Source organism: Passer domesticus, chromosome Z, assembly GCF_036417665.1.
Source record: "Passer domesticus isolate bPasDom1 chromosome Z, bPasDom1.hap1, whole genome shotgun sequence".
Classification (NCBI taxonomy): domain Eukaryota; kingdom Metazoa; phylum Chordata; class Aves; order Passeriformes; family Passeridae; genus Passer; species Passer domesticus.
This window is the reverse complement of record NC_087512.1, coordinates 37,918,701-37,933,502: the sequence shown is the minus strand read 5'-3', so window position 1 is coordinate 37,933,502 and position 14,802 is coordinate 37,918,701. Positions and strand designations below refer to the sequence as shown.

The 14,802-nt window shown below is 36.9% G+C and overlaps 1 protein-coding gene across 3 annotated transcripts in view; it reads left to right on the top strand.

The window, feature by feature from the left end:
* The window catches only part of FRMD3 (FERM domain containing 3), a 135,316-nt gene that overhangs the window by 66,495 nt on the left and 54,019 nt on the right, over window positions 1–14,802 (top strand). For 2 of the 3 annotated variants that reach the window (XM_064402848.1, XM_064402849.1), the window contains exon 3: window positions 6,252–6,294. In XM_064402848.1, coding sequence (XP_064258918.1) covers window positions 6,252–6,294 — 43 coding nt within the window. Of the gene's footprint in view, window positions 1–2,323; window positions 2,378–6,251; window positions 6,295–14,802 lie in introns of those variants that run through there. The other variant, XM_064402850.1, reaches the window with a different exon arrangement.

The following is a 14,802-nucleotide window of genomic DNA, read 5'->3' as shown; positions in this document are numbered from 1 at the left end:
ATGAGAGTGGTGGAGGTTGGCAGAAAGACACTTTGCAACCTCAGTTCAATCAGACAACTTGCAACCTCAGTTTAATGAAGTTATGTTTTTGTGTAAAGAGTTGTAATACTCCATACAGTTAGGAGTAGAGATCAGTCTGGGAGACCTCCAGTTTCTGTGAAGGGCTAGAACAGAAGTATTCTGGGCAGAACCCTAGAGTGACTGAGCTGAGGTTAATAAAAATCTTACTCTTTATCCATGCATATGAACCTTTGCTCCAGGGCAGAGTTATCACAGAAGTTATTGCATTTGCATGAACTCTTGCCGCAACGCTGCTTGCTCTGTGCCATTCAGGTCATGTTAGTTCAAAATAATAGAACTGGAAAAGGAACAAAGAAAGCTGTGAGTATTATATCTAATAGAAATGGATTTCATCCAGAGCTGGATTAAAGAATAATATGGCTAGGAAAAGAGGTGAATGAGAGAGAATGAATAAGAGAGAGTCAGAGAATAAGCAAAAGTGAATGAGAGAGAAAGATATGATGTAAAATAGCTTGGAGAAGGTGATCAGGGAAAAGTTGCCCTGTAATTCTTAGAATTGAAACACTCTAAAGTAAACTAAGTGTAAAGTCAGTGGTATTGAGAAATAGTGTTTAGAAAACCATAGGCAGTAATAAAATTCATTGTAGCTGTCATGAATTTGAAAGAAATGTTAAAAATTGTAGTTTGACAAATTGATAAAAGCCTACAAAGATTTACAAACAAATTTTAATGGAGGCTGGGTGGAAAAAGCCCATTGAGAGCTGGGAGCTACTGCTCTTATTCTTTCTCTAAGTGCTTGCTTCAGACCATTTTCAGAGATTAAGTGCTGAGTTAAATGGCATCATGCTTTTACTGGTAGAGCTGCATTTATGTACTAAACAGAAATTTGACAGAAATGAATAGTAAAAAGAATATATACATATGTATACACTTAATTCAGTAGAAATATTACTAACTAAATATCTTGTGTGAAGATTAGTAAATTTGTAAATGAAATATTTTATATTATCATATATTGATAAAAACAAAGATTTTTTTTTCCCATTGGTTGTGAACCTGTTGTCTGTGAGAATATGCTGGCTCATGTATCTATCAATATATGCAGATTTTATGGCCAGATGTTTGGCTGATGTAGAGACTATGGATAAGTTCAGCTACTCCAACACACAGCAGTGATAATTCAGAAATTTAATTAATAAATGCCGGTTCAGAATCATGTTCTGAATTGGTGATTCTGCTCCAGTGTATGAGACTACCTTTTCTGGACCAGATAAATGTTTGTGATAGTGATGTACCTTGTTTCTTTCTCATTAACATGCCACTAAATAGCATCAACGCTCTGATTTTGGAAAAAAAACCAGAGGAGTAGCTCTTTTGCTGCAGCAGAACAATATCTATATTCTTGATATAAAAGTTCTTGAAACCATAAAAAAAAAGATGTTGGCCTCAGGGCATAAAGAAGGAGACACACATTACGCCCTAGGTCCTTTGGCAACTCTTGTGCCTATATAGAGTTTCCTGCCACCTAATTAATTCCCCTGTCTGAACTTCTGTGAGCTTTGGATATGTATTTGTTTATTTGTTTGTTTTTGTTTGGTTGGGTTTGGATTTGGTTTTTTTTGGCAGGTGGCAACCCTATGCAAGTCACTTCTTTGAAGCTAAAGCAAATTTACCTTGATTTTGGTTTTCATTCAAGAAAAATATTAGATATTCATTTTCAAGATTAATATAGGGTGGAGTTTTCCATAAAATTGATTATTCTTTTAATTTTCTAGCCGTGTTTCATATGTCCATTCTCCTGCTCTTTTCTGTCAATTAAACAATTTTCCAATCCAGCCCTTGCCTAGAGTATTTTTGTAAAATCTGCAGATTCTTCTGATTCTGTTTCGCTGTATGCACATCCAAGCACTTGGCTAAGTATTGCTTGCTGAGTGAAACTTAAGTATTCATAGTATTTGGCCACTTTTAGTTGCCCCTTCCTAACTGCTCCTCTTCCAAACACAGAGACTTAATCAAAAGCCTCTAGGCTTGGAAGAGATAAGAGACTTTGTTTTGCTTCTAGTGCTTTGAGGCACTGGAACGGGTTGCCCAGAGAACCTGTGGGTGGCCCATCTGTGGGAGTGTTCAAGGCCAGGTTGGATGAAACAATGTGGTATTATGACACATATCTCTTGTCAGTGGAATGGGAGGTGGAACAAAATAGTCTTTAAAGTCCCTTTCCACCTAGGCCTTTCATTCTATCACTGTTTCCTTTTTCCTCCCAGTTTCTTTATCTTGAAATTCTTAACCTTGTGCTGGATCAAGACCAAGCTCAGTCCTCTCAGACCTTCTCAGTGAACAGTTTCATTTGAAACAGGTTGAAACAGGCTGAAGTGTTTTTTACTAAAAGCATATCAATATTTGTGGAGTTAAATTGACTTTCTAGAATGGTGCTTTCACCCTTGCAGGGTGTCCTTGTTCACTCTGAGCTTTTGCTGTGAAAGCTGATAGCACATCAGCTGCTCAGAATTTGTGGGTAAGCAAGAACACACCTGGCCTCGCTAATGACTACTCAGCGCCACTTAAGGGCTGATCAGAGGTGAAGGCTCTATTTACAAATAACAATTGCACTAGTCTGAAACTGAGCACACAGTTGCAGTGAAATCTTAGTCAGAAGGCAATGCTCAGCATATTTTAGGATCCAAGCACCAAAAGTGATATCTGTGACAATTTGCTTACGCACCACTGGCACCTGAAGCACCAAGACTCGTTAGCTATCCCATGACTGACCTTCAAGATTTCCACGCATTTTTCTCTCACCCTTCTGTTTTCTCTGAGGGCACCTGTCTGATCTCTGAGGTACACAGCTACTGAAACCTCTTTTGGAAAAGAGATTAGAAATTAGTAGTGCTGAAGATTAATCTCCTCTCAGGATTCTTGGCAATGTGTTAGCAGGATTAGGATCAAAGTATTTTCTTCCTTATTGGGCAGCAACCATGTTGCTAACATGCTTTCAATGAAACAAGAAGTTCAGCCTCTGCAGGAATGTTTTCTGGTGATCATTAGCTACTATCACACATAAAGTCAAGCTGGGTTGAGGGTGTAGGCCATCCTTCAGTTAAAGCAGCCTTTGTGGACTACAATATCAAATACACACAAGACAGATGAAACTGCTTAAAATAGCTGGAGTTGTTTTTCTCTCCCTGATTTGCACATTTTAGTGTTAGTAAAGAAATAAAAGATTATTGTTTCTAGTTACAGTTTTATATCTGAGTAGTTTTGTTTGGGTTTTTATTACAGCAAAGGATACAATAACCTATTGCAGTGAACAGTTGAAAAATCTGTGGCCTGTTCTTGCAAGGCAGTGTGGCATGTGCATTAATGACATTTTTTTGCAGCTGAACATTTAAAATGTTTCTAAAATTTGTCTTGACAAGCTAACTCGATGTGTTATATTTTCATTCACTTAAGATTTTTTCCAGGAAAGTTGTTAAAAATATTGCTAGATGAAAAAAGCATTTTGGAAAACCAAATACTTTTCAATTTAAAGTTTCCGCAGAAACAGCTTGATTAATTTATAGGAGCCTTAATCTCCTCCTAACTATAACAGCTAATTAATCTTGGAATAAATATAGGTTGGATACTGTATAGTAGAGACGAGGCACAGGTATTAATTATTAATAGTCAATGCTGTAAGGCTGAAAGATAAGTACTCAGGGGAAAATCTTTCCTAAAACTCAAATTGAAATATGCAAACAAATATAGGGGTGGCAATTTCCAGAAATATTAGCAATGACTAGGTGTTTATCTTGCCCTGACAGTCAGAGAGCATTAAGCACCTAATTGCTGTGTCTTTGAAAGTCTCCCCGATTTATAAAGTAAGTCCTCAGTTTTCTGGAAGATTCAGCCTAATTGTGTACACTTTTGCAATCTTCCACCAACAGAAGGTCACAGCAGAAATCTGAGCTTGTAGAAACTGTCTGTCACTTCCATGACCTACATGAGAGAGCCAGGATTGCATAATTGTTTGGTGCCTTTTCAATCTGTTTTTAAGTCATGGGGGTCAGGTCTTAGTGAAACATGTTTGATTTTGGACATGTTAGGTAAATCTGCATTCCTGGGGGTTAGGGAAATTTCCTCCATGTTTCCCCTCTTTCATTATTCACATGGTTGGTATCAGGGTTTCATATTTGCAAATTTGCTTTTTTTTTTTAAATCTCTGACTGCTTTGTTATAGTAGGTAATTAACTTTTCCAAACAGTTCTAAATGCTGATCTGGTCTGTGCTGACATTCCAGTTTGGTATTTCAAAAAGAAATATAGAGAAAACTGTGTTGTGCTTCTGCTAAACGAAAATGGTGACTATGCTTCACTTTTGGTTTCCTGGAAGCAGTACAGCATGGCTCACTGTCCAAGTCCCCCTTTGGTGTCTGAATCTTCATATGGGACTGGCCTGATCCTGGTGGATGTGGGGTGGGTCTGTGGAAAGTGGACTTGTATATCTGCTTGTCTGGGTTTCCTACCTGTGAATTAATTCTGGATTATGCAGCTATAAACCACTGCAGACTGTATAAGATTTCTTAAATCAGATTGTCATTACCTTTTTATGAGCAAATCTCAGCCCCCATTATTCAGAGCGAAACATATAAATAATTTATATGTATTATCTAAAAAAAGAATGAAATGAGCTAGATATTTCTGGCAACTCAGTGAAACGTCATTGCTGATTCAATTCTCTTTCTTTCATCTTTTCCCCTAAAAAGAGAGATACTGGGAAAACAAAATAGGTAAAGAAATTTTGGAGGGCTGTTGTTGTGTTGTGGCTGTTGTTTGCAGTTGACGTTGTTGGCTTTTTGTTTTCTTTGTACCAGGGTTCCGTATCAGTCTCTCAGTGATAAGTGAACTTCAAATAGAAATACGTTGCAGAGCTTATCTCCAGTACTACTGTAGACTATATGTGTGTGAGTTTCTGAGCAGCCATAGCACATAAACCACAATGTTTGAAAATGCTCATTTGACAATATTTCTTTTTTCAAAAGTTCTCTTTCAGAAAACCAATTTGCAGTTATCCTAACTTCATCTGAATTCTTGAGATGTCATAATTTTTAAAGTAATAATTTTCTGTCAGTTATTAACAACTCCTACAAAATATCTACCCCTTGCCTATCTCTGTAGTAGAATTACTAAAGGTCATGAGGAGAAATGGTAGCCCATGTAGTATATTTTAAGTATTGGATATGGTTTAATAAATGTTAGATATTCTTTTTGCAGTTGACCAAAGGGTTTTAGAGCTAGAATGAAAGTGTTAAAAATGAAACCCCTTAATGCAAGGCCTTCTAGTGTTGAGTATGCTTATTAAAACTGAATGCTGTGCTTTTTGACCACCTGCTTCCACAGCACAAATCTCATTTTACTGTGGGCATTTTTGCTTAAATGAAAAATACTAATACAAAAGCTGCTGGCTGTGGTCTGAAGTGGCACTTGAATATCAGCATGTTCTTTTGTCTGACAAAACATCCTCCTGAGCAGGTCAGCTAATGCTAGCAGGGGATATGCTGAGGCTCTTAAATACAATTGTGAGCCTGACTTTTGGTTACAGAAGCACCTGAGTTTATTTTCTAAGAGAATAAAAGAAAAAAAAAGAAAATTTTCCTGCCAAAACCATTTTTCCCCGTAAATTTATGCACCTACTGATGTGTCCACAGCTCTCTGCTGTACATTATCTATGATTAGTATATTGTGAACATTTTACAGAAAAGTGCAATCTTTTTCCCTTGAGATTTTTAATTATTGCTAGAAGATAACAATTTCTTGTCTCCTGTGTGTTTTGACTGTGTGTTTTTGAGGATAGAGTACATATACATTCTTCAGTTTTAAGAAGCGTAGAAGACAACACTAATGAAGAGACAGTGTTAAAGTTTCTGAATATTCTTTCCTACGGTCTGATATGATCGTTCTTCTGGAAAAAAATGACTAAAAGACTAAAATGTCTACTACAAGCTTAGGACTACAGTCTGTAATCCTTTAAATGTGTCTTTGAAATATCTGTCTTATTTCTATCTCAACTACCAATTTCATAGGCACTGGTGATATCAAGTATGCTTATACAGTATAATTCCAGTATGGAGGTGCTTTTCTCATTTATGTATGTCTCAGTGAAACAAAATTCCTACTTCCCATTTTTGCACCATTGACATTTACAAGGCTATTTTTGATCAGTATTAACCTCTGCTCTCTGCTTTGTCTTTCCAGCACTGGCTTGAGCCCAACAAGTCCATCTTCAAGCAAATGAAATGTAAGTCTTGAAAGCTCATGTTTTTAGATTTATTTTTAAATAAATTTAAAATTTAAATATTTTTAAATAATGGAAGGTTTTGTTGTGCATCCATGCAATAATTTAGAATAAGCTTCATTTTTTTCTCAGTGTAAACAGGTCCTTCATTGTAGCACATTAAGGAGTCCTAAAACCTCCATGCTACCCTGATCTTACCATCTTACAGTGTTCTGCATATCAAAGCTTTTCCTTACTGCTCATGGCTACAGCCAGAGGCCAGCAGACTTGGAATGGCAGACCTGGTCAGATGACCTCTATGTTCCAGCTCTCATTTTCAGTAGATGCCATCAGCTACTGGGAGATGGTAACAAAATAGAGTGTGGCAACTGCATCTGGGTCTTTTCTGGTTATCATTCTTTCTGTTGCCCCTTGCTTCCTGAAATTGCAGAGCACTGGCCTGTGATTGTTGTCACTGTCCAGCAAACTCAAGTACTGTGGGCTAAGTGGTGAGCTTTCTACCACAGGTGGGGGGAACTTAAGATCAGTATTTTAAAAAGTAAATGTTACTGTCTGGCCTATGGTTTTCATTAAATAGTCCAGTCAACTGTGAAGACCTTTTCAGGAAACAGAACTGCTTTGGGGCTCAGAAGCTTATATGCAGCAGTTTATTTGGCAATTCTGGGCAATTCATGTGGTGCATTAGAAGTTGTGTCTTAGCTGTTATGTATGTATGTATGTATGTATGTATCTATCTATCTATCTATCTATCTATCATCTATCTTATGAAATGAAGGAGAATTTTATCCTCATATGGTTTGTATACAGTTTTCTGTTTTATCAAGGAGACTTTTGTGTGAGAGACAATGTACTTGCTTTAAAATGTGGTGAGGCTTAAGAGCTTGTCTAATATGCAAAACCAGTTAATACTGGATGTTGACTGCACTATATGGAATATTTCAAAGAATTCCTCCATTAAGGCAGCCATACTGCAATATATGCATACATGTGTATATATGCCAACACATACATATCTGGCATCTTCAATATGAACTTGTATATCTGGTGTTTAGCTAGGTGGAGTACTATCCAGTAATAATTAAGTTCAAAAATGTCAAATTAGAATGAAGTTGCGCTCTTCAGCAACGCTAGTAAAGGAAGAAAAGAGGAAGAACATAAAAATTGTAGTAATTGTAAATTATCTTAATCTCTTGCTTCCTTCCAAAGTGTTATCAAAAGGAGAACAGTTTCCTGAATATATCCTCTGGCCCACATTTATGTTACTGCTTTTACCCACAAAGAATAAGGGCTGATTCCTCCTGTGCACTTTGCATAGCAACACATGCAGGGGCTCTGCCTACAGATGTGCTGAGAATCTTTTGATGTATTCAAAACAACCTTTTTTGCATAGAGATGCTGCCTGAATGTGATAGATGGTAGTCCATGAAGTCCGTAGATGTAGTGATTTGATGGCCTCATCAGCAGATTTCTGTGGCTTTTGTGATAGGATCCTAATCAAAACTCTAAAAACAAATTAATACATAGCAAAAAAGCAAAATAAAATGCATCTAGCATGAGGTTGTTTATCATGGTGAAAAGGTCTTAAGAACAACAGCCAAAGAGAATGAGATGCTAACAAAGGTTTTTTGTTACCGGCCTTAGATTTAGGACACAGAAGTTGGATTAACAATTTATGTTTAAAAAGTTGGATTGGCAACATATGTTTAAAAATACTAGTTTAAGTTAACTTTCTCTTATGTCACAGAAGAAAGACTTCAGTTGCTACAATAATGCTTTAAGGAAAAAAAAATAAAGCTATGTATATATATTTTGTACACATGTAGAATACATGAAGATTCTGCTCCCACAGATTTCAAGGATATTTTTTGTCTGAATTTGGCATCAAGTATATTTTGATTTATTTTTTTTATATAGGCTGTATTAATGTAGAAAACCAAACAATTTCTAAAGGAAGAAAGGTTAACTCATATTTGACCTAAAACATTCAGTTTATTATGAAAAAGTTTAAACTCAGAAGAAGAAATTATTGATACTCACTTGCAAAACTTCCCATGTCATGCAGCACAAGTGAGGACTGAAATTAGTAGAAGGTGGAAAGTCCAAAAACTGAAGCAATGAAGTGACTGGTTAATAGCACATACGTTACATATACATGACTCCTGGGAGAAATGATGGCAGAAAGCTATTCACAGTTACTGCATTAAATGGAAGATTCCTTTCATTCTTTTGCATTAAGAAATTCAGGAAAAAATGAATAATTTTCTCTGATAATCTCTAATGACTCAAAAAGTTCTAAATTCAGCTGAATGCATAGATTTAGATAGAATTGTGAAGCACTTGTATACGTGCAGAAAAAAAATACAAAAATGTTTTGTTCTTGAGCTCGGCTACCATTTGTGGGAGCTTTCTTTTCCTCTATTTACAGCAGCAGGTTTTTCAGTCTATTTATTCATGCAGCTCAATATTGACAAATATTTGGAGCAGAAAAAGTTTGATTAGTAGAAGTACTCTAGTATGCATTTTATTAGGTACTTGCTTTCATGGGCCTCAGTAGTGCATTAATCATTCAGGCATAATCCATCTATAATCAGGTTGTAGAGAATTCACAATCTGGCAACAATACATTACTGTCTGTGAAAGAGAATGTTGTTTCTTTGAAGCTCTGATGTGTCCATAGGATCCTGTGTGATTTTAATTTCTACAATTTTAATTTCTTTGGCTTTGGAAAAAAATTGCTTTAAGCTCATATTTAGTAACATTGGTATATGACAGGAAGAATCTTCTAAAATTTTCTAATTTGTCTTATCACATATGAAAGACATATATTTAAATGTGTTCTGGTGCCACACAAAAAGAATGAAGGCATGGTATCTTTTCTGTATCACCATCTACCTTTGTATTTTCTTTTTCATTGTCATTGTAGTGTTTGTGTTTTAACATGATGTGTAGATCTGTGCCTCAGCCATTTTTATCACTGATTTTGCCTGAGAGGGAAAAATTCAGTTTCTGAGAAAATGTTCTGAACCACTGCCAGTCTTGTTTGTACAAATTGAAGCCAATTGGTGACCTGCAGCTGCAAGCAGTGTGTTTCCAACTGCGTGACAGAAAACTCTCTGGAAGGTTGCCTAAGGAAGCTGTATCTTTGAGGTTCAGGACACAGAACTTCTAAAAGAAATTTTTCTGTTCTTTTGCATGTTTTTGTGTATAGCGTTATTCTCTCCCAAATGCTGACAGTAGAATTATCTGTTTGGCAATCTTTATTGCTTATTTTCTGTCTAGGAATGTTATGGTGTAAAACCTGAGTCACATCAGCACTAATGTTTAAGTAAAGAAGAGTTTGCCTATGCACTCTCTCCTGCTGTTTTTTTGATTACTTTTAAAGATTATTCTGCCTAGTAATATGCAGTTCTCCTGTAACCTGCTTTGTGGGAAATACTGAAATATATGGGTTTTGTTCTTGATGACAGTGGGACAGAAGAATTTCTGTTGTTCCAATGTGCAGCAGCTCTAAATTTTCATGTTTTTCTTGTTGTCTTGCGTAACTGAAAGAGAGTAGGTTTAGATTCTATATTAAGGAAAAATTCTTTAGTGTGAGGGTGGTGAGGCACTGGAACATGTTGCCCAGAAAGGTAATAGGTGTCCTGTCTTTGGAGGTGCTCAAGGCCAGGTTGGAACCTGGTCCAGTGCAAGCCGTTCCTGCCCATGGCAGCAGGAGTTGGAACTAGGTGATCTTTATGGTCCCTTCAAACCCAAATCATCTATGATTCTGTGACCTCAAAGAGTAATGCTACAGGGATGTTCTCCTGTGTCAGGTCGCTGGAATTTTTCAATTAATTTCCATGATCTCCAATGCTGTCCTAAAACCTGAAAGGAGGTGGAATGTACCAGTGGTTCTCAGTACAAATGTAAAGAGAAGTTTAAACAAATATGAGTATCATAAATACATATACAGGTATATACATTTATTCAATGAGAGATTCATAAATACATATGCGAGAGTTATGTGTGATCCTTCAGGCACTGATATGATTGCTGTGTAATCTATAATCCTAATGAATATTTAATAACAGCATTTTAAGCTTTATTACAAACACCTGACAAAAATCCACCTTGCCCTGTATTGTACTGTAACTAATGTGTGAAATATGGGAGAGCCCTAATTTGAGATTGTTCTGGTTTGAAAGTAAAACCAGTGAGACACTCCAAGTCAGACATGCAACTTATTAGGAAAAGGGAAAACAAAACCAAAAGACATGCGATAATACAAAAGAGAAAAAAAACACTGACCAAGTCAGAATGCAACCTGACACCCTGTTGGTCAGGGTGTTGGTAGCAGTCCAGTTGGATTGGTGGCTGCAGTGCTCCTGGAGTGGCAGACGCGGTTCTGTTGGGGCAGTGATCCTGTAGAAAGGGTATAGTCTTCCTCTGAGGATCCAGTGGAAAAGACAGCTGCTCCTCTGGGAATCCAGTGTAAAGACTAACTGCTCTGTCCCAAAACCCAGATCATATCCAGGTGGGGATGCTTAGCTCCTCCCCCCTGGGAAAAGCATCTCACAATGGGCTGTTATCATCCTAAGGAGTCATGTGTTGGGTCCTTGATTGCCCATGAACCGCAAATGGCTCCCAGAGGGAGTTCTCTCTGAGTCATATGCAAGGCATTGATGGGCCCATTAACAGGAGATAAGGAAAAAACCACTTCCCTCCTTGTTTCAGTAGCTTTTGAGGATGGGAATCTTCATATTGTAACCTAGGACAGAGATTTATGATAGATCAGGTATCCTTTATGCATAAAAACACCGAGTAATGGCTAAAGACAGTTCTGCCTGTCTTTAAAATGCTCAGCAAGGAATATGGATAAAGAGCTGATTCATCTGGAAAGGAAACGGGTATATGGAAACAGATATGTAAGTCTTAATGGTTGCCCAGAGATGCTTCTGCAGAAATTGTGAACATGAAGACTATTTGACTGTAAATTTTTTTATTGCCGATTTCTTTCTTTCTTAAATTTCACTAACTTTTTGTAGGAATATGTAGTTCAGAGAATATGTAACATGAAGGAAGTATTCTGCAATGTTGCATTCTCAGGACCATGAAGATAATTTTAAAATCTGCTTTTGGCTTTCAGTATCCATGTGTAATTAATGTACAGATGTTGACGTACACTGGCAGTGCAATGCATTATAGAAGATTAACATTTGTGGCATAAGGCATTAACATTTGTGTTTGGTGAAAAGGAGATTGTGAAAAATAAACTTTCCAAGACGTATCAGCTAAGACTCTTCTATTTTCTCTATTTGGTTGACACTTGTAAAATTTCAATCAAGTTTTTCAACAGCTTTTAAAAACTATTTTCATCTTTCATAGTGTTGTGGTTTAACCCCAGCCAGCAACTGGCCCCACAAAGGCACTCACTTAGACCCCCACTGTTGGGATCAGGGAGAGAAGGGTAAAAGCTGGAGAAGGGGAACTCATGGGTTCAGACAAAGAAAATTTAATAGGGAAAAGAAAAGCACACACAAGCAAAGCAAGACAAGGCATTCATTCAGCCCTTACCATGGCAGGCAGGTGTTCAGCCATCTCCAGGACAGTAGGGTCACACCACATGTAACAGTGATTTGGGAAGACAATTACTCCAAAAGTCTCCCCTTTCTCTTGCTTTTTCCTACTTAATATACTGAACGTGATGTCATGTCATCTGGCACATTCCTCTGGTCAGCTGGGGTCATCCCTCCTGTCTGTGTCTCCTCCCAAATTCCCATGCACTCATAGTCTCCTCACCAGGGTGTCAGTACGGAAAACTTCTCTGTTTTATAAACCCTGTGTTCAACACAAATCCAAAACACAGCCACTGCAAAGAAAATTAACTTTACCCCAGCCAAAACCAGCACACATAAATATTTTATTCTTTTTTTCAGATTCTTTTTCTATGAATAAAATGGTAATATGAATATGTGGGGGTTTTGTAGAGTGCTTAAAAATAGTTCATCTGAGACTCAGTCCCTTACTTACTGATTTCTGTACCAAGGGAGGCATCTTCCACACCCCTCTTTGTTCTTGTGATGGTGTTGTAGGTTTGGGCATACTTTAGGGAGATCTTTTGGTTTTGATGGAATGCAAAGCATATTGTATCTTAGTTAAATGTAAATAGAATAAACTTAAAAAATATACAACCAGTTGCCTTGAAAACTATGCTCTGTGTGTAGCTCCTTCATGAGGGTTTAGATCATGACTTGTTTCAGCATTTAATGTAACTTAAATGATTTTATTTGTACTGTTTCTTTCACCTCTTATGTACTGTTAGCATTTAAACTGGCAAATTAATGGTTCTGCTTCAATTGAGTTGGCTGCAAATACTATTCTCCACACTAAAGTCCTTTGAAATTATTGCAATTGTGAATGGTTTTTAGTGAGAAAGTGAACTCAGATGGTAGGAAATTCTGACAGAACCTCAGGTATTTTGATATGCCAGCTGCTTCTTATCTGAGAGATAAAGGAGGCTCCAAAAGAAAAGGCTGATAAGAAATAGCTACTAAAAAAACTGATCATATGCCTTGATAGTTTTGTGTTGATGAAATGTGCTCCTGCAAATTCTGCTCTATTTTGGGAAGGTTTGCTGCTAGTATTTCCACTTTAATATGTAGTGGTCAAAAGTAATTTTACTTTCAAGGAATTGAGAAATTATCTGGCTTGACAATCACATCTCTTGAGCTGATAAAATTCAATGCCTGTCTTGGTTTCTGCTATGTGCAACCAAGTAGCAGTCCTCATGAATGTTTCTCCAGTGTAGTAAAATCTATGAGAAAAAAAGCCTTGCTAAACATTTACATATCATCAAATGTCTCTGTGAAAGAACATTAGGCTTATAATCTACCTTAAAATTAAGATGGAAGACAAAGTGGATATCTTTGGGAGTTCTCTCCTTCCATTCAAATGTTCATTGCAGCTGGTTTTCCAGCTGAGAATAAGAAGGAGAAAAAGAGGATCTCCTGTAATTGCAGGGAACCTTCTTATCTCCACAGATGAATTATATGGATAGGTTCATATTCTTTTTACCATTTCAAATTGCAAGTTGTTTTTGTTCTATTCTTGCACAGCAATAGAGAGGGGATCTTGGCTTAGCAGGCTGCAGCAGACTTGTATAGTATTGTTGCACTGCTGAGAAGGAATATTGTTACAGGAGCTTGAGCCTAGAAAAAGATTTGAGAAATAGGCTTTAAGCTGCCTTGACAAATCTCCTGCATGTCCTGTGCACTGGTGTGTACTTCTGTCACATATTGTTCTTCTGCTCAAGTAAAACATTTCCTACTTTAACCTTTCCTATAAACGTGGGCTATTTTTATAGCACACTCTATGCCATCATCTCCTCACTGTGATACTCTGCATATAGGACAGCTGATACTTTTATGTGTTTACCACATACTGCCAGAATGGAACTCTTCTAATATAACTTTTATTAATTTATTTATTTTTACCACTGACAGATTTTCAATATTTTATTGACATCTGGAAAATTGGGTAAAATTCAGTATATTTTTTGAGTCTTGCAGTAGGCTTGTATTTGCTAGAGCCCTGAAGACACGTGAAATAGCTATTCTTATATCTTCATGGCTATTTCCAAACTAATTCTAAATCTGCCAAAACATTTAAAAGTGGGCTTTTTTCCTTTCCCCCCACCCCAGGGGAAGAGTTCTTGCTTGTTTAATACAGGTTGTCTCTTCTGTCACGTTTTTAAACTGGAACAGTATTCCAAAAGTGCGGGCTTTCTTCCCTTGCTTAGTTTTTACATGACTATTGAGGAGTGACAGAAATGTTTAAGATTACTTAAGTCATCTTTTGCTGTGTCCAGGCAACATGACTCCTTAGTGAGTTTTTGTGTAGCTGCTTCCCTTTCTGGGACACTTTGCCTTCTACTTTGCTGTTGCAGGGCAGTGAAGACATAATGATATCTTCTGTTTTGCAAACTGTTTCCAGTCACCGTAAGACAATGCTGCAGTCACATCTAGGACAGCAAAGCCCAGAGAAAACAGACTGTTTCTCTAGCCTTCAGAGGGCTTCTCCAGATCTAAAAACTGTGAAAGTTCAAACCATCTCTAGAAAAAAATTAAGGCTTTTTTTTTTTCTTAATTTCCCCTTAATTTCCTTTTATTATTGATTACTTGCTTTTTTCTTTTCCTGCATTTTTTCATATTTCCATTCCCATCCCTCTTGAAATTACTCCTTTTGTCTTAAATGAATAGTTATTTAAACAAGGAAAAAAAGTTAAATCAGCAGTTTTTGTGGAAACTGACTGTGCTAAATAAGCACAATGTGAGATTTTAAAAGAGGAAAATATTTCTTTATCTTCAAGAAGAGTTGAGTTTTCCAAAATATACCAACCACAACAAAATATTTAATTTGTTTTTATTTTCTATTGCTGTTGCACATCACATGGAACTGTGTGATAGCTAGAGGTGTGTTTCTGAAACATTGCAACATATATGTAAATACTGCAGTCAGAGTAGCTTGAAGAGT